The 21,483-nt window shown below is 36.8% G+C and overlaps 1 protein-coding gene across 2 annotated transcripts in view; it reads left to right on the top strand.

The window, feature by feature from the left end:
* Positions 1–21,483, top strand: part of LOC131077364 (aminopeptidase P2) — a 345,185-nt gene that overhangs the window by 244,730 nt on the left and 78,972 nt on the right. For both annotated transcript variants that reach the window (XR_009113578.2, XM_058014849.2), the window contains exons 9-10: positions 8,864–8,972; positions 9,134–9,288. Coding sequence is in view for 1 of the 2 variants with exons in the window: in XM_058014849.2 (XP_057870832.2) it covers positions 8,864–8,972; positions 9,134–9,288 (264 nt within the window). In the remaining variant the exon portion in view is untranslated. The remainder of the gene's footprint in view (positions 1–8,863; positions 8,973–9,133; positions 9,289–21,483) is intronic.

The following is a 21,483-nucleotide window of genomic DNA, read 5'->3' as shown; positions in this document are numbered from 1 at the left end:
AACTTCTAACTATGCCATCCTTCGCGATTTTCGCGACTTCTGTAGTTACGGTGCTTTGCAAAAAAAAACTTCGGAGGACTCGAAGATTTTAGATGATTTTCGGACCCTTTTGCCTCTTTCGCGATTTTATCATTTATTCCCAGAGGTCCGAAAATAAGACTTCACGTTTTACCTTTCCTAGGGGTCCGAAAATGGACTTCACGTGTTTTCGGAGCTGGAGGCGCTTTTAAAAGATTTCGCACTTTAAACTTTTCTTCGGGGGTCCGAAAATGGACTTCACGTGTTTTCGGACTTTCGGACCTAGTGCGTCCTTTTTAAAACATTTCGCCTTTTATTTAAGCTTTTCTTCGGGGGTCCGAAAATCGTTTTTTTGCGTTTTAAACTTTGGACCTCAGGCGTGTTTTAAACATTTCGCGATTCACTTTAAACTCAGGGGTCCGAAAAGAAGTTAAGTGACTTTTCGGAGCAAAGCACTATCTTGTTTTAAAACATTTCACGATTTAAACTTCGGACCTAGGGTCCGAAAATCGGACTTAAGTGATTTTCGGACTTTCGGACCTAGTGCATCCCCTTACAACTTTTCACTTTATTTTCAGGGGTCCGAAAATAAGACTTTGAGTGATTTTCTGAGTTTGAAGCGCTATCTTTGCAACATTTTAAAAGAACTTTGTATTGCTTTCGAACCGAGCAGGGAGCATCTGCTTTGAAATTTTCGCTCCAGGGCCCGAAATCTGCCCCTTAGACAATTTTGGAAACTTGCACGGAACGTTGGACCTCCCACTAGCTTTGCGAGGTTCCACAAATCTGGATCTGGGAGGCATCAGAATACTAAGGCACTCGGCCGGGCAATTCGATCTTTCCTCAGCAGGCGAAAATCATCTCTCGCCTAAACCTTTTAAAGGTCGGGTGACAAACTTTATGCAATCGGCCTCATAGCTCTGGCTTGGCAGGATCCGTCAATTCCTACCATCTTACGCCTATCCAAGGCGATTTTCAAAATTTTGGAACAAAGCTCTTGGCGTTCATGCCCGAGAGCTAGACTAGTCAGGAGGACTCACTGGTTCATTACTTCAACGTCAATCAGTTTACGGATTGGTCACGAACTTGCTCGAAGAGACACGAGAAACTCTGCTTGGATCCTCAGGACAACGATCGAAAGCCCAAAACAGGAAAGGGGACCCTGTCGGCGACAGGGAGCGTGTGCAACGCACAACAGGTTTGAAATTTACCCCTTAGGCAATTTTGAAAACTTGCGCGAAACGTTGGACCTCAGACTAGCCTTTTGCCAGATTCCACAAATTTGGATTTCGGAGGCTTCAGAATTTTAAGGTATTTTGGCCATGCCATTTGATCGTTCATCAGCAGGCGAAAATCATCTCTCATTCAAATCTTATAAACATCGCGGCGACAAACCTTATGCAGTCTGCTTCATAGCTCTTGTGCGAAAAACGACAACTTTGGTCTTCGTGCGACCTTTAGGCGTGTTGCTCTTGCTTGGCGGGCTTCGCCAATTCCTACTACCTTACACCTACCCAAGGCGATTTTCAAAACTTCGAACAAACTCTTGGCGCTCATGACCGAGAGCTAGACTAGTCGGGAGGATTCATCGGCTCATTTCCCCGGCATCGTCACTTTACGGATCAGTCGCGGACTCGCTTGAAGAGATGCGAGAAACTCTGCACGAAACTCAGCAGGGCAAAGATGGAAAGCTCAAAACAAGAAGGGGGACCCTGTCGGCGATAGGGAGCATGTGCAATGCACAACAGGTTCTTACAGTGTTATGAAAGCTCTGATCCTGCCTTCCTCGAGGGTTAGAAGTTCTTATTCATCAACATCAGTTTGGGCCTCATAGGTTTTTACACACGCAGGAGGCCTGGTTTACTTGGAAACCAGGATCAATTTGTAGAGATTCCATTGGGAATCATTGAGCTCACACGGTTGGCATTTGAGCGACCAACACTCTTGCATTGTTTCAGTATGGGTAAAATGAATTCTATACAGGATCTCAAGCTAGAGCATGAAAAGGAGGAGCTTCTTGAGGTAAGCAAGCATGAAGAATATGCATTTATGTGTGAACAAGAGAAGAGGTATGATTCAGAAAATTTTATTGGTACACATAACTTGCATCTTGAGACCCATGAGTTAGAGGAAATCCTTATGAGATTTAAGGAATTCAAAGCCCTAATGGAAAATCTATCTTGTAAGAAAATAAAAATCTTAAGGACAGACAATGGGGGGGAATACACTTCAGAAATATTTAAGATTTTTTGTAAAAGTGATGGTTTTAAGAGGGATTACACTGTTCCCTACAACCCCCAACAAAATGGGGTAGTAGAAAGGAAAAATAGGTCTATTGTAGAAGCTGCTAGAGCCATGATGTATGACCAAAATTTAAACACCTTCTTCTGGGCAGAAGCATCTAGCACTGTTGTATACATTCAAAACAGGAGCCCTCACTCTCTCCTAGATAATAAAACCCTAGAAGAAGCCTTCTCTGGAGTTGAGCCTGATGTAAGCCATCTAAGAATCTTTGGTTGTCCTGTATATATTTATATACCAAAAGAAAAGAGGACCAAGCTAGATCCCTCAGGCAGAAAAGGCATTTTTGTAGGTTATAGTGAAACCTCCAAAGCTTATAGGATTTATATTCTTGGTCAAAAGCAAATTGAACTAAGTAGAGATATGATATTTGAAGAAGATATTTCCTTCATGAAATCTATAAGCTCTCGAGATTTAGAAGACCCTCATCCTCCTCAAAACATGGAAGAAGATCCAGTTCCTGGGATTCAGAGGGAGACTCCAAAAACTATAAACAATGATGATAATGAAAATAACTCAGATCCTCAAAATCTTGTGAGAATCGTAAAAGGCCTCTTTGGGCTAGAAAAATGATTCAAGAAGCAAAAGACTATGCAACACCTCCAAGGACATTCAGGGAAAGCAAAAGACCCCATAAGTTCTCCAGCTATACTGCACTAATGAGTGAAATCATAAACTCAGAACCATCCAGTGTAAATGAAGCCTTAGAAAGACAAGTGTGGAAGGATGCTATGTCTGAAGAATATCAGTATATCATTAAAAATGATATCGGGGATATTGTACCTCGTCCCAAAAACAAATTAGTAGTACCCTCCAAATGGCTATTTAAAATCAAGCATGCAGCAAATGGCAGTATTGAAAAATATAAGGCAAGATTTGTTGCAAGAGGATTCTCTCAGAAAGGGGGAATAGACTATGAAGAGACTTTTGCCTCTGTTGCCAGATATACCTCTGTGAGAACCATCATTGCCATAGCAGCATCTAAAGGATGGAAAATTCACCAGATGGGTGTGAAAACAACATTTCTAAATGGGATTATTGAAGAAGAAGTTTACCTAGAACAACCTGAAGGGTTCATTATACATGATGAAAATTCATATGTATGTAAACTGAAGAAAGCCTTATATGGGCTCAAACAAGTTCCCCGAGCCTGGTATGAAAGGATTGACAAATATCTCTTGGGTCTAAACTTCTTCAAGAATGATGAACATCCAAACTTATACTTCAAAGTAATAAATGGAGAGATGTTGATTCTTATTTTATATGTTGATAACTTGTTAATCACAGGGGAAGATCACTTGATTGAATGCAAGCAAAACCTTACCTCAGAGTTCGACATGAAAGACTTGGGTCTTCTACATTACTTCCTTGGTTTGGAAGTTTGGCAGCAGTCTGACAACATCATCTTGAATCAAGGAAAATATGCTATTGATATTTTGAAGAGGTTCGGTATGATGGATTGTAGGCCGATGTCCACACCTATGGAAACAAACTTACACAAATTAAGAGAGGTTGCTTCAGAATCAGAATTTGCAGATCCTACCTTGTATAGGCAAATTATTGGATCTCTAATGTATTTGGTTAATACCTGACCAGACATATGTTACTCAGTTAATGCACTTAGTTAGTTCATGTTTGAACCAAAGGAGATACATTTGATGGCTGCAAAACATATCCTGAGATATCTTCGAGGCACTATTGGTTATGGACTCAAATATGCTAATGTTGAACTAAACTTACATGGGTTCACGAATTCAGATTGGGCTGGAAGTGTGGTAGATAGGAAAAGCACATCAAGATGTTGTTTCAGTCTAGGATCAGCTATGATATCCTGGATAAGTAGGAAGCAATCTTCAGTGGCTCAGAGTTCTACAGAAGCCGAGTACATTGCAGCTTCTATGGGGACCAGAGAAGCAGTATGGTTAAGGAAACTACTTGTGAGCCTATTTGGTCAACCATTGAATGCTACTCTTATTCATTGTGACAACCAGAGCTGTATAAAGCTATCTGTTAATCCAATATTTCATGATAGATCCAAACATATTGAGATTCCTTATCACTATGTTAGAGACAAGGTTGAAAGGAATGCTATCCAGCTAAAATATGTGAGTACAGGCAAGCAGACTGTAGACATTTTCACCAAACCTTTGTCTAAAGGAAAGGTTGAGTACTTTTGTAAGAAACTTGGCATGGTTGAAAATGTAAGTTAAATTGAGAATGTAATTTTTGATCTGTTGTACTATTTCTTATTTGTCATGTGTGAAACTATATGACTATTTAATATTTGTGTGACTTTGTAAGATGACGATTTTTCAAAGTTTCACTTATTTTGGTTAATACTGTATAGTGACAACTTCACAGTACTCTAACCTCACTATCATGAATAGATATCATGAGACTTGATATCTGCATCTTTGTCATGATAGTTTGCATCTCTGCAGGCATTATGATTGATATCACGAGACTTGATATCTTGAGAAATCATAACGATTGAGATGATCATGGCGAATATTATGAGACATAATATTCATGGATAGGCCATGATTTATATCCCCATGATAGGTATCATGCGACTTGATACCAATGCACATATCATGGATCTTAGATACTCTTTGAGAACCATGACAAAATATCATGAGACGTGATATTTGTGGTTATGTCATGATTCTTTGATATCACGAGAAGGTGATGTCATTTGTTTAGGATAGAATTAATCCTCCCTAGCTAAGAGGGAGTGTTAATGTTGTGTAGCGTCAGTCAGATAATTCTAATCGTCGAAATCAAATGCTTAAGTGGCCAATTGGCCTTAAGCATTTGATAGTTGCTTTATCCTTGTAAGTTATGTTAAATTAGCTTATATGTATTGTCATCGAAGTATTTGTAATTGATGATTGGATTTAATACTCATATATTAATATATATTAGAAATGTATATATGTATCTATATATCTATATATATAATAATGTTTGTGATTTACATTATTGATATATATGTATATATAATATATACATACATTTTTGTAATAAAGAAAAAGCTAATTATTAAATATGTTTATTAAAACGAATAGTTGATATAATCGACTTGTTACATTTAATCGCTTGACAAACATTAGTCGACTTGAAGTCGAATTGGTTAATTATACCATCTTGCATCTTAGCGTATTGTCTTTAATGTTTATCGGTCTAATCGTCACGGGTTCGTGGAGAGACATGTCTCTACGTGGATGCTATTCCACGTAGAGGCATGCCTCTGCGTAGGCATGCCTCCATACCATTGTATATATGGTGTATAGCTGCGGTTAAGGGACAATATAGAAATCGGAAATATTGAACTAGCCGGCCTGCACAAAAAACGAACATTGCTGTTACATATTCATTGAAATACAAATCATAAATTCTGATTTCTGTTTCTTACTTGCTTATATTCAAAAGAGATCAAATCAATATATGATAAAAGAAGTACTTTGATAAATAAAATAACCCTTAGCATTCTCAAATCTGATAAAATCAACACTAAGTGGTGGTGAATTTGCAGATACGTAGGCCATGAAGAGAGCCCACTATGCCTTGAAGTGCTGGTTCTTCTTCATGGTTGATTGTAGCACCTTGAGATTCAACTATGGATGCTCTCATGGCTAGTTTTGCCCTCTCCCTTTGCAACTTTTTCTCTTCCCGGCTGCAAGTAAGGCATTAATTTCTCTTTTTTTTTTCATCTGTGGTCCCAGGACAATCCCTAGCATCGTGCTTATTGATGCCTACAAGGTGGTGTTTGAGGTAGTTTATGCCTCCATGAAATAGTCTTTCACATTTAAGGCATATTACCAGCCTAGGTTCCGGTCCTTCAAAGGCATACTTCCAAGCCTTGTCTCTAGCACTTTTAGTATGAGTAGCTACATATCTAGATGGGCATGCTTCTACTAATGGGGCAGACCCTGAAGCTGAACCAGCTGTAGAACCTTCTCTATTTGCCATTTTCAATTAACAGTTACCCTATACATGCAAAGTGAAAACACAAAGTTAATATTTTAATAAAAAAAATAGCAAACAAACTAAATTAGTTGAACTAAATTTAGACATAGTTGAAACTTGACAAAAAGGAAGTGTTGGGGTTTGAATTTTTTTTGAAAAGTAGAGATTCTTGAGAAAATAGTGAAAAAAACAGTATAAATTGTCAAAAAATGGTGTTAAATCTTGTTCATTGGACTCTAAAGCAATTTAGAGTACTTAGGAAAGGTCATTGTTGATTTTCCATAAACCTAGATGCAACAAAAAAGAAATAAAATGTTTTAAAAAGACTAAAGGAAAAAAAATCAGGAGACCTACTTGGTAATCCGATTTTGCTTCAAAATCCACTTCAAATCCATTTCAAATTGACTAAAATTGCTGCAAATGACCTTGGAGAAGCTTGTTTTTCCTCTTGAGCAGCAAAAGAGAGCACCAAAAATGACAAGTCATCAACAACAACAGTGATGATGAAGGTATAAACTGAATATATAAACAATGATAATGAAAATGTTTAGTTGGAAAGATATAGTTGCACACAACTTGCTTGGAGTTCCATTTTTATGTAATTACTTGTACAAGATAGTATTTCTTCAAGTTTGTGGGATAGGAAGCAAGATTCCTGAGAGCATTCGTGCGCACACACACACACGCATGCACACCCACACACACGCCCGCATGTGCACACACACACACACACACACACACATATACATATACATATATATACATACATAATGTACATACATATATATATACATATACATACAAACCTAAAAATACAAAGAACGGAAAAAAACAACTTAAAGAATTTCAAAGAAGCTGAAAGTTTCAATTAATTAACATGATACATGATACAACATTGAATGAAAGTAACTTAATTAGCTGAAATCTTGTAAAGAAATGTTTCCAAAATAACTATCAATTGCAAACTTGCTGTGAAATAATTCTACCAGATCATGTAGTGGCTTATTACATTTATTTCACTTTTTAGGTTCATAGTGATTGTCTTTATGAACATCCTCAGAAACTTTTAACCAGAATTCATTACTGATTTATTGGAAAATGTCTGTCATTCAATATCAATCACAATCTCATCGAATTCACCACAGCAAGTATATATATTCTATGGATCAGTTATTGACAGTTAAAAGAAGTTAAGCAGCTAATCTTCAACAATCTTTCAGTTAAGCAAACTTATCGAACTCATGGGTACTTGTATTTTCAGTCTCTCATCAAACTTGATGAGTTTCCAATTCATTTCAAGACCCATCTCTAACTGAATAAGTAGGTAATAGCTAGTTGTAAAAGATACAACTGATCTATTAAGTTATCTCAATCAGCTAGATAACAATACTATTAAATATCAATCTTTAAATAGAAGTGATATATCATGACATACAACAAGTTATTGATGCTAAAATGAGCAAAGATATTATTCCAACCAATGCTTAACTAATAACTGCTCAAAGGATTATAGCTGCAATACCAAACTGACAGCTGCTTAATTACTTCCAACAGAGACAACACAGATTTTGTTTCGAGAGAAAAGAAAAACATGGTCTGTCCAAGGTTTATTTCTGCTTCAGACAAACATGCTGCTAGGTCAATCTAAAGATGAAGATTATTTTCCACCGACATCAGAGACTCAACACACAGAAAACATAAACGTACTCATAGTCTGCAATTTTGAGAATAAAAATATTCTTTACACGGCTGTAAGTTGTGTATTCTGTGATCCAACATAAAATGCTTTGAGTGACTTCAATGAAAACTGCCTAACAACGTTTTCTTTAAATTTTTTTTTTCTTCTTGAGTTTTTTTTTTTTTTTTTGTTGGAGTGTTTTCTGAACCTTGAGTTGTTGGTGACATTTGGGTGCCCTGAGACTATCAAAACATGTCCTGATGTCTTTGTTTTGCAGTAAAAAGAAGGGGACATTCAACATCTTGTGGACAACTGCTTCTTTTAGTTTTAGCAGACACAGCAGATGGGAAATGACTGTTTCAATTCTATCTTCCCATCCCCAAATGTCCCAATCTTCAGGTCAGAGCTGTGGTTCATCCTTATAGTATGTTGAAAAGACTGAGTTTTCAACTAGTTAGGTGTTCAATATCTCCCACAGTGAAATAGATGTTATTAATGTTTTAGTTCAATCAAATCAGTGCTTCCTATAGGCTCTTTCATATATTATATATTTTGCATATGGCTCCTGTAAGTCCATCCTCCTATGAAGTTTTAGAACTAACGAGATGCAACTATAAGTGTAAAGAGGATTTTCTTTGACATCAAAGATTCCCTTCTTTTAAGCTTCTAGTAACAATTTGAGTTTTCCTTTTATAGTGGCTATAATATTGATTTTGCTTGATTAGATAAAACTTATTATCTACGAGATTAAAAGAGCACACCATAGTGTATTTAAATAGTTTGATTTTTAAGAACAAGAATAAATGTAATGGTCTCAGGTATATTACGTTCTGATGACCATTTTATTGTGTTTCCGTATGCCAAATATTAATTATTGATTTTAGGTGTGAAAATCAGGGCCATATAGCTCTTGATCAAGCAATATTTCCTGAGAACACTCCTGGCTTTGTGCTTGATGTATTGGCACGTTCTTCACTTTGGAAGATAGGATTGGACTACCGCCATGGTAAATTCTTATTCAACCCTTTATAATTGAAATGTAATACACTGCTTCATATTTATACGCACCTGATTAAGGCAGACTACTTTTCATTCATTCAAAATTTAATATGTTCTTAGCCAGCAAAAAGATCACATGGGCTTATTCAATGCCTTTACCATGTGCAGGAACAGGTCATGGAGTAGGAGCTTCACTGAATGTACATGAAGGACCTCAAGGTATTAGTTATCGCTATGAAAACATGACTGGTTTGCTGGGAGGTATGATTGTGAGTAATGAGCCTGGATATTATGAGGACCGATCCTTTGGCATTCGCATTGAGGTATATTTATTTTCTTGTTTGGACTAATGAATAGTTCTAATGATCTTATCATTGTGAATGATGGGCATTCTATTTACAACCCACTTGTTACGCATACTATTTGTTCACTTTCCAGATTAATTTTTTAAAGGTTTTTAACATTAATTCATTAAGATTTCATTGGGAATGAACTTATCCTCAAAGGTGTCATGGTCAATATAATGATAGGTTATTATCAGGATCCATAATTGTGAATAATGGCCAAATGAACATGAGAAACAACTCACATATTGAGCCTATCATATACTCTTTCTTTTTAGCACTCAAACATGCGGAACTATATAAGAGTTACTTTCTATATAGGCCATGTCACATCCCTTGTTACCATCACTTGAAGCAACTCTTACATATTGAGCCTATCATGCATTCTCCATTCTTTGCAGTCAAACTTGTGAAACTGTGTAAGGATAACTTTTATTTGGGCCACGTCAAACCCCTGGTTACTATCTTGTCATCTTATGTAATCCGGAGTTTTAGAGTAGCCAACATGTGGTACAAATAATTTCTGATTATTCAATAGCATATAGTTTCAATTTAGTCTGCCGTGTTAGGACTTTGGGGATAGCCGAACCTAACATTGGCTATAAATAGAAGTTGGATAGTTGAATAGGTGAAGTGTAGAGCTAATTTTTATTTTTGTATTTTGACAAATGTTTGACAAAACGCTGATGCAATGACAATGCATGAAATCTAAAATTCTAAATAAACTATGTTTACTTCCAAATAGATGTAATCAGTCATAAAATCCTAAAAGTATGTATGCAGATGATATAGAATAGGACTGGAATCAATTATATTATCTTTAATTGGCTGGTCTGATATACAGTCTATTTCCTGATAATATTGAAAGTTGAAATATAGAATGTATACTCTAAATCTCCACATTCAGAGCTCAAACATAGCTTGGAAATTGCTAAATGAATTGCTTTGAGTTATCTATTGATTATGGGACTCCTAACATAGGTTGAAAATGCAGTTCAGGCAATTCTGGACTCTCTGTTGATAGCTGGGACTAATATCATAGTCCACTGGACCCTCGTAAATCTGAATATTATTCAAATATGAACTTTCTACAGAGTAAACCCTTGCCACTGCAGCACATCCCCCTTCCTCCTCATAATGACATGCTCCACTCCAAGAACAAAGAAACTTGTAGCTATATGCAATGGCTGGGAACTTAGGGTATTAAACCCTCCCTTAAATGCATCAATCCTTGAAACTCCCTTCCTACAACCTCACGTCCCTAACTCTCCTTGTACGGCCTGCAAGACCAATCAAAATAAAATATAAACTGCCTTCAACCTCTAATAAACTCTACACACCTTGAGTACCAAAATGCATAGCCAGATTATGTTCTTGGTATGGCCAGCTTGCAGGATTAACAATATAACTCTGAAATGGGTGGCTGGAATAATATGAGCGTGAAATGGGTTGGCCAGCTGAATGCTAACATATTCTTCCACTAGAATTGTTTATTATTTGCTTTGCAAATGTATTAAATGAATTTCTCACATCTCAACACAATCTTGGAATGAGATGTTCAAGAATCCTTCACAAGTCTTCAAACATTCAGTACAGCTATGAATCCTGGATGAATCCACTCACAAATTGTCTGGGAGGGTTTTCATCCTTGAAACTGATCTTTGTTGTAGCGTTTTTGTCCTAGGGTGGCAATCTCTGAAGTTGGAGTTTGAAAATAAAATACCAAGACTAAATTCTTTTTTCAAATGCTCCTTTTGATACCCCCTTTCAATGTTTGAAATATTATATTTCATTTCCCTCTCAAAGTGACTTCAATATTTCTTTTTAATTTAACTTTGAATTTGGGCCTGTCCAATTTAATAAATTAATTAATTAAATATAAGTTTCCCATAAAATTAGTGACATTAGACAACTTATATAATTAATTAATTATTCCTTTACCACATCCCAACAGTCCTACAAGAACTAAAATGGGCTAAGGGTCAATGCCAGTTGATCATGCCTGTGAAGAGGACATTACACATTATTGGGCATTAGTCATGGAATCATCTCAACACTTATTTATATTTTTCCTTTTTAGACATTAGCCCCTTGAAGTGAGACTAATTTTGCATGGCATTGCACCTTTGCATGTATGTATGTATGTATGTATGCATGTCTGCATACATACATACATACACACACACACATGTATGTATGTATGTATGCATATATATATATTATTCTATACTTTGAGTTTCCATTATTGCCAATATCATGGATTGGGTTAATTCTAATATTTTGGATGGATAGTTAATCATGAATGCCATTGTTATTGCTATTATGGACGAATGTTCATTCTTGGGTGAAATTTCTGCTGTTGTTTTGAATTTTGTGTGGCACTTGATTGGACTTTTACTTCCTTCTAGGGATTTGCTTTCCAATATAGTAGTTTCAATATAAGTGGCAGTAAAGCACAATCTTGCCAAAATTTTGTAGTAGTGCAAGGCAAGAAATATGGACAATTGTAAACACATTTTTGGTAAATTTTTGCGAATTGTTCTTTCCTTGTATATTGTATATTACTTTTAGTGGACATGTGTTTTAGAGATATTGGGAAAAAATCATTATCATCCAATTTTGGAAGAATTTAAGGTTTTACTTTTAGTAGCAAGGTCTCTATATTGAGAAGTTTAATTAGATTTTTTGGGGCTAGTAAACATGGTATTCGTTATTCTTTTTGAAGTTATAAGCATAATGATATGTCTTTGACAATAATATTTTTTTCACCTTGCTCAACCTCCTACTTATCGCAAAGTACCCATCTCCATTTTGAACCCTAGCTTTGTAGGTCCATCTCTTTGAGTTGATTGTGTCCAGCTTGGTCTTTGGTAAGCCTTTTTAACCTAAAATTCTAATCTTGCAAAGTTGCCAAGTCCCATGTGCCACTCTTTTGTAATGAATTTATATCTTGTGTTGGTTAACATTTTTGTCTCCTTTACAAATTTATTATTTAGACTCTTATACACCCAAAATTGAACACAAACATGCAACAAACAGTTGGGTAAACTATTGGTTAGTTTCCCTTTAAATTTTAAAAGGTACAATTCCCTTAGTATGATCAAATATTTGATTTTTTTAATATTTAAAAGAGGGGTATACTTTTAACCAAAAAGTAGTAAAGGTAGACTAACACTTGCACATAGCCATGTTACACATGTGATGAAAGGATTTGAGACAATTAGAATGATTTCAAAATATCAACTATAAACACACAAGCTGTAGGATTTTGGAAATAAACACCACTAGCATCCAACACAAAGATTGAAATTCCAATGAATGAATGAACAGTTTCAGATTTTAAATTTACTGAATCTCTAATGAAGATAGATGTTACTTATATGAACATGAGCATTCACAAAGGAAAATGATATTCAAAAGTTGATTAAGCTCACATACTTTTAAACAAACATTAAAGCAAACATCCAATTTCAAAGCACATAGACAAATTATTTCTTTGGAAAACAACAAAATTTTATTGATCCTATATCTGATTATGTCTCTCTTGCACTACAATGCAATGGGGATCAAAATTACAGACCCTTCAATAGCCCTTTAATTATATATTTATAGTATCTTCAATTGCAACAGTCTAATAGTTGTTGAAATTAATTCTTTTAAAAAGAATCATTTAAATAAAGTTTTAAATGCATTATAACATTACAAAATATTAAAAATTTATAAAAATTTATAAAAATTAACAAAATATGACTTAGGTGGCTGTTGCTGTTAGTCCATGTTGGCTCCGTCTACTTGATTTTGTCATTGTGCTGCCAACCGAGTTTTGTAATCCTTGAGAGCTGTGTCACCACAGGAATTGCTTTATGTTGGGGAATGAGGATGTTTTGGGTTCTGAATCTCCACAAAGCCTTGTTTGCATGAACAACATCAACTCTAGCAGAAAAATTCGCTGGGTGTCCTTCAATACAAGATAATGTAGAATTTATCCTTTTCAGCTTCTTCAAGTTCTTGTTGAAATCTTTTTCTCCTAAGAATGCATCAATTGTGTTTTGGAATTCAATTTCATTTCATCTACAGTGGTGTCTTCGACACTATCATTCTTTTTAATTTGACTGACAACATCTTTGAATTCTTGTATGATATCCACCTATATTTTGTGGCATTCCCTAAGCAACTTGTTTTGTTCTTTGATATTCTGTTTGAGGAAGGTATCTTCCCATTTGAAACTCTATTTCCACATTATGCATTTGGTATCATTGGCATCAGGGACAATATTTTTTGTTGCAGCTTTATTCATACCTATATCAATAATTTTTTCAGTTCTTGCTCTGTTTGCAGCCATGTGGTTTCTTCCTGTTTTGCATTGGCTATCTCTATATTGACACCATTTCATGCTACAATAAGATTGTCATAAACTTTCCTCAACTTCTCAATGAAAGAAGGCCCTTTAGCTTTTAAGTCTTTAATCCATTCTTGCGTAGTTCTTCCGGAGTGGCTATCCTTTTGGACTTAGCTTACCATTTGTTTCTGAATTTGGATCAAAGGATGACTTAGATGAGCTAACAGGTTGCGTGGAGGAGGTCAACCAATGATTTCAAACTAGCAAGTAGTTCTATTGCTTCCTTCAATTCATCCTTGTTGTTCTTTTCTTAGCAGTCACTTGAAAGTTATAGACATCTCCATCTCTACTTGGAGGTCCAAGGTCCACTTTAGTCATATTGTAGTCAACTGTAGTAGCCTGACTTGGGTCATTTTGGACACCCAAATTCTTTGAATTTTCATCTTCTACAAGCCTAGAGGTGGTCTTCAACTTTTTGGGTTTAGGGGACCTTTGAAGAAGTTGTCCTACTATGTTATCCTTTGGTAGGTTGACTAGTACCATTTTCCTCTTCTTAGTGTGTTCTCCAACCAAGATGGAGAAGAAGTAAAACCTAGAACTTGTGAGAAAGAATCAGGTGAAAATTGGAGAGCCCTCTTCAATGGTGGAGTTTTTGTTACATTTTGCATGTTGAAAGGGAAAGAGGGAGGAGTTTTATCTTTTTGAGGAGTCTTCTCCAAATCTTGCAAAGGAATGGAGTCAATTTCCATATCTTCAATTTCTTGTTCTTGTTCATTTGTCTTCTCCTTCCCTTTCTCAGATTCCCTTTCTTTCTCTTTCCTAGTCTGCTTAGTTTGTTCATCCACCCCAGTGTCCTTTGGTGGGCCATCTACATAGGTCTTTTCAATAATTTTCTTCTTCTCAGGTGGTTCATCTCCACCTTCACTTCCTCCTGGGGCAGTAGTTTGTTTTGTAGGGGTAGGCATTATGGAAAAAGAAAAAGTTCCCATTGAACTTGTATTGATTTGTCATCCTGTCTTCTGTCCACAATTGGTATATACCTTGGAGGCATTTGCCTTCTTCTTAGCAAACCAACTTGTGTTCTTTTTAGAACCACTGCAGTTCTTGACTGAAGGTCTTTGTGCTCTTGAAGGCTCCAATCTATTGGGACTGTAGGTTGCATTTGGATATGTGAAATATAGATGGGATCAATCAAGTCTGACTCATTATTTTCCACACCATCTATGTCCCAAACCAACTTGAATGCTACGATTTGCCTCAAGCTCATTTTCATCTAGCTTCTCTTCCTTATCTCATAATCATCTAGGCAATCTGCCCAATAAAACTCCATGTGTGGTATATACTCAAATGTAGGGCCAAGTGCAAATTATTCTTCACAAAATCTTTATTGTCGAAAAGAAACCTGTAATGATCATAGGTAGAGATTGTATACTTGACTAGATCCCCTTCAATGTTAAGGGTATGTGACTGAAATTTACATAAGTAATGCCCTAGTCCAATAGGTTTTTTGGATTCCTACATTCTTCCTCTCAACACATCTCTTGTTTACCTTTGGGACTTGTCTACAAATCTCAATCAGAATGAATTTGTCTTCAGCATACTTGGGCAATTTATGTGACCCATCAAAACCCCCTATTTTGAGTAAGTGAATCTTTGGAATTGTATAAACTATAAAGTGACTCCCATAGTGATTTATTAGTTGAATGGTCTCGGGAGAAATCCTTTGGCCCAAATCCCCTTGAAGTTCCTTGACTAACCTCATGGAAAACACATAATTCACTCTCTTAAACTTAAAGTATTTTTTCGCCAGCTGTAGATCAGGATAATAATTGAAAATCTGAATATGGTCATCAAACTCCTCAACATGTTTGAGGGTAGGCCATGGTAATGAGGTTAGGCAGGCTAATGCATAGAAAAGGTAGGGCACATAGAAAAATTCATTTAGGGCAAAATTGGAAATCATGTAATGAAGTCTGTCACTAATCATACTATCCCAATCCAGGTATTGATGCTCTTTACAAATGATTTGCACAAAGAAGTACATCCATTCTTCAAAATCATGGGCGTTCATGTTGCCCTTTAGCTTATGCAATGAAATTATAATGTCTGCAATCTCGCCCTTGAAATGAGATTTGTGTAGGTTTTTAGGCAGTTGAGATTTGCCTTTCATTGGCACTATAAACAATTCTCTGGCAATCACATTTTTGTAGTGCCCTTTCTTTTCACTAAAATGTCCCTATGAAGTTGTGAAGTCAAAGACTACATGCTTTGCACTCTCAAGTAACCTAAAACATACACTAATTGTGGCTCTATCTAAAGTGATCAGTAGCTTGTCATTGTTTGTCCTTATCTCCTTGCTGTTTGGATTATAATGGTTGATGCATTCTAACACCATATCAGTACATTGTACAGCTATTGGGAATGCAACAGCTTCAAGGATGTCACTTTCTACTAACCTTTGAGTAATGGGATGTTTGTTTGGACTATTTACCCACTTTCAAAACTCTGCTAGGTTAATATGCCCTAACCATGTATCCCCAATTTTGGGCAATGTACTATCCAATCACAACAAATGTTCATAGCCTAAATATTTGTACTTCATTTTGACTTTCCTTAGCTTCAAAATTACTACCTTTCAATCCTAGAAAAATATTGGCAAATGTTTTGGTTTGAGAATTTTGAAAAAATGCTCCATACGGGTGATAGGACTAGCTACTTGGGGATTGGAAATGAGCACTTACAACATTGCATGTCTTTGAGATGGCACAATGAAGAAACTCTGTTCTAGTTTGCTAAAAAATCCCCTACTTCAATTTTTGCCCTTAGTGCCCTCCAAACCATTGGTTTTTGCTTGTAATTGCTTTTGAAATGAAAAATTCAAGCGCTTTTGTTTTCTTATACTCTCGCATCTACTCCACTTACCTTAGCTCCGACAACTGTTATTGTGGGGTAGCTCAGTGCCAATTTTGAAATGTGCCTTTTGGAAATGGATGTCAGGCTTTGACCAGGTTCTCAAAACCTTGTTGGTGTCCATCAAAGGTTTTAGAACCTTTATTTTTCTCTGCTTTGTTTGTTCATTCTTCTTTTCTCTTTTCCTTCTTTGCTTTCGACGGGCTCTTAGGATCTTTTGAAAGTTGAGTCACATGTTGGTTGCCGACAAGGTTGTGGAAACTTTGTTGGCTTTCGAGGAATTGTTACAACTCATTGAACTTTCAGTTTTCAGCACTTTTTTCCTTTCTTCTTTCTCTTTACTTTCTTTTTCCTCATTTCCTTTGCCAGAATATCTTTGAGTTTATAGTTTTATGTCGGAGCACAACAAGGTTGTAGAAACCTTGTTGACTTCTAACATTGATTTCAAAACCACTTGATTGCGTTGCTTTTTGAGGAAGACTTGCATATTTTGTAATTGTCTTTGATAAAGAACATGTGTGGGAGCAACCGAGTTGTGAAATCCTTAGCGGCTTTTGAAAAGATTTTGAAACTTTTCTTAAGATCGACACTGAGGAGAAACAAAAGACTCTTCTAAAGACACTAACATTCGGGAGGACAAAGAACTCGTTAGGTCCAAGACGGGTTGTTAAAACCTTGTCAGACCCCGACGTTGGATTCAAAACTAACTTTAAAAACCAATAAGATTTTAAACTTTTTATTTTAAAAGAACGATGACTTAAAGATATGACTTTGTTGGAGTTAAAACGGTGTTGATGTGTTTTTCATGCACATGCGAACACAGAATAAAATACCAAGTTATCTTATCCTCTCTTGAACAAAGTTTTTCGAATGCTGAAGATTTGCCTAAGGATCAATCGAAATAACTCCAAGGTTCTTATATGTAGGGTCTCTACGTGTGGATAAGCTCTTGTGGTATCATGTGACTATGCTGGAATCAGAGCTTCGCCTAAAAACCATAATGACTCAGAGTTTTATTAATGTGTAAAGATATAGTAATCAAAAGATGTCGGCATCAAGACATAGAAAGTGATTCCCTTCCAAGTCAAGTACAAGTCCTGATCAGATGATAAAGCTGGAGAGGAACAACCTCAGATTCAAAGCACCTCATGAATAGATATCTAAGAAATGAGTCTAACATAAGATCCAAGATGTTGCCAGTGGGTGAGAAACAACAGAGACGTCTTTCTCACAAGATGGAGGCTCCTACTCAGGACACCTAAACTAAACCAACCGACAGACAGCAAACTGACCGACAGATTGACTCAAAGCAAACTAAACTAAAGCAAACCAAAAGCCAACGAACTAAATTACCTGATCCACTAAAGAATCATGAATCAAATGACTCAAGGCAAATTAAGAATAAGGCTCAAAAGACCCCTAACTTAAAGGCACGAAAAGAAAATCTACTCTAGAACTATATACAAGACTCCCAGACTTGATGCAACTCAAAGAAACAACATATGTACATGAATTTACATGATTTCTCAGGTTGTGCAACAAGAGCGTGGTAAAAGTGATGGTTCTCAGCTGAGCAAATTCATGCTTAAATACAGAAAAGCAAGCTCTCACCATGCATCTCTCGTACTCAAGCAAGTTTTCTCTTAAAATGATCAACTGAGGCAATTCGTTAGGACCATGATCAATCCAAATGCAAGTTGTTTTCCCAAAACCCCCATAATCAAAATCATAATAACTTTCAAGGCTAGGATTAAGGAAAGAGACAACCTCGGATATTTCAGGCTCAGATGGAAATTCTTGCTCGAATGAAAGTGCGTTGTTGGAAACGAGGTCCTCAGCTGCTTCAGGAGGTCGCCATTGATGATGTACCATTCCACGAGCATTCACAACATGTTGATCCTTACTTGCAAGCTCTTCTTTGAATAAGCTTAGCGCCCCTTCGAATAGCTCAACATTCTTTTCTTTCATAGTGACATCTTGCATAAACCATGCACCCTCATGAAATTTTGTAAGCATATCCTCGAAAATTAATGATTCCTTGATAGATTGAGCTTCAAAGATTTCCTCTAATTGATCAAATACAATGTTAGGTAATGTCCCATCCTGAAGTGATGTCTCGGGAGGTCGGAGTTGATGATGGATCGCATCACTCACAATAACTTGGTTATCTTGAAATTTTTTTCGCAGTGATTCCATTCGTACTTCTATAAGATCCTTCAACGCTCCCTCAAATAGTATGAGAGTGATAACGTCTTTGAGCATCCCCTCAAATTGTTCTTCATACTTGGGCTCGCTTACGATGATTTGTAATTCTTCAGCAATTTGATTTTCCTCTTTAAGGGTGCTATCTGAAATTTCTTGCAATTCACTCTCAATGATCTCCTTTTGTAGCATGAACGAAAACTCTGCGAGGAATGAGTCATCTTCTTGAAGGGTTGTTGAATCGTTTTCTTCTTTTGGTACAAGGTGTAGAGAGCTATCATTCACTGCTTCACATTGATCATTAAGGGAGCTTGCATCCTCAACTTGCAACTAGCTCTTCTCACAATAAGGTGCTGGAGCAATGTCTTGTTTATAGGTTCTCCTGAATTCAGTTGCGAGATGTGTACCCCAAGATCTGTTCACACTACACTCTTCCTCGGACAAAGCCGACATTCCAAACTGAAAGTTGACTTGGTTGATGGCCATTTCACATACTGAGCAAGTAAACTCGGAGTGAGGTGCATTGTGAATTCTACACCATAATGGTAGCAATATGCCTTCTAAACGCATTTCATCATTCAAAATAAGCTGACTCTCGATCATCCATAAGAAGCTTGAAAGAGGATCTTTGTTTTCTGGAACACTGAAATTGCCTTCTTCTACTTCTGGCCTAGGAACATCCCAAAAGAAGATTTTTCCCTGCGCTGTCGATTCCATCCTTGTTAAGTATTTCAAGCAATGCATTTCATCATGTTCATCTGACTCATGGATTCGACACTACCCTAGCCTTGCAAACTCGGACAATTGGCGTGTATAAAGCTGTGTACTCAATCTCCACCAAAGATTAGGAAAATCAACTTGTTGCTCGCCATGAAACTGTTGTTGCTCCATTGAGAAATCTTTTTTTTTGATTTTCTGTTTTTCACTTTTTTTTTAATTTTTTGGAATAAGAGAGATCTTGAATATCTCAGATTCGACTTGAAAGATCAACTGGTTCCAGCTTCGCAAAGTGCTTACTTTCTTCGCAAGTCTACCAAAGGGTGACTTCCAACATTAATTGCTTCATTCATGTATCCATAATCATGCCTTCCTTCTGTTAAATTCTGTCGAGCGTTGAGGGTGACTCTTCCGTTGATCTTCCTTGGATTCACCTATTCAAGAGTTTGCATTCGCTCTCTTTCTTCTGCTTCAATCCTGTTGAGAGCGGGAGGAGGGTAAAAAGCTCTGGATAAGTCCTCTAAATATGACTTAAAAAGTTCCACTGTTCGCGGCTTGACAATGATCAGCCCTCCCTCTAGCGCCAATTCTATTGATGTGTTTTTCATGCACATGCGAACACAGAATAAAATACCAAGGTATCTTATCCTCTCTTGAACAAAGTTTTCCGAATGTTGAGGACTTGCCTAAGGATCAATTGAAATAACACCAAGGTTCTTATATGTAGGGTCTCTACGCGTGGATAAGCTCTTGTGGTATGATGTGATTATGCTGGAATCACAAGGGGACTTACATTCTACTACCTGAGCGTTTAATCTGCTAGAACTTGAATCCTATTTACTCTCTGGAAGATAAAGAAACATCAAAAGGTACAGGGCTCAGAAAGTCTACTCTAAGACCTAGAATGCAAGAAGATGGATGAACGACTAGGTGGAGTCCTACTGGGCTGGGTCTCACCATTAGGTTGAACAATCCGACTCCAACTTAGTGCGATCTTCTAAGGGATGCTTCAAATATATTCAAATCATCATTGTCAAACACTGATCACCATTCAAGCTAATGCATGACCAATAGACGCGTAACGACTCGAGATTAAGCTCATTCTATGCCAATTGACCACACAGGGCGCACTTACAGTCAACAAGAGGCTAGTGGTTTGAACTAGGTGGATTCCACGCGAGTGCACTCAATAACTTCCTTCATTCAATCTAATCAACCATCTTCTAAATGAAGATTCAACAAGAGACCATGCATATTGCAAAGAAACAACACCCTTCACCATAACTTCAATGAAAATGGAGTTCATTTACAATCAAGGCAACAATTTCTTGCTTTCTCTTCCTAATCTACTCTAATTGCTATTCTATTTACTATTCTAGCTACTAATTCTTAGTTATTAACTGATCTCCAACTAGTAACCTTTACAAATGAAGAGCCAAAGCTTTATATAGAGAGCTCTTTACATCTCAATGGCTTAGATTGATTTACAATCAATGGCTAAGATTACAAGATGAAAACCCTAATTAGGGTTTGTTACAACAAACTCCTTTAGCCAATAAAAAAATTACATTCCATGAGTGTGGACCAATAGATGTCAGGGGCAGGTGCCTCGAAGTTTGTGCCATCATTGGTGAGTCAGGTACATTGAATTTGGACATGTTGAGGTGGAGCTATTTGACTGGAGGAATAGTGACTAGGATGCCACCTTATCTTGCGCTTGTGCCTTGGTTGATCCTCCTCTGTCTTTGATGCGATGAATGATGTACCTCCTTGACTCCCATGTGTTTGATGAGGCCTCCTCACGGTCAAGTCACTCCTCCTCTAGTAGCATACTTCGCCTTGAAGTGCTTGTAAGATTCTTCTTCTTTGTCATCCTGTGGTTTCTTCATGTGGTAGAATGAGGTCCTGAGGATAGCTTGCAAGTCCTCAGACACTTGAAGTCTTCCAACGCTTTAGAAGCACCTTGAGTCCTCGATAATGATGAAACTTGAAGAGGTCGCCCTTGT

This window comes from Cryptomeria japonica, chromosome 4, assembly GCF_030272615.1.
Source record: "Cryptomeria japonica chromosome 4, Sugi_1.0, whole genome shotgun sequence".
NCBI lineage: Eukaryota > Viridiplantae > Streptophyta > Pinopsida > Cupressales > Cupressaceae > Cryptomeria > Cryptomeria japonica.
The sequence above is the reverse complement of the archived record's forward strand: the minus strand, read 5'-3'. Positions and strand labels throughout refer to the sequence as shown.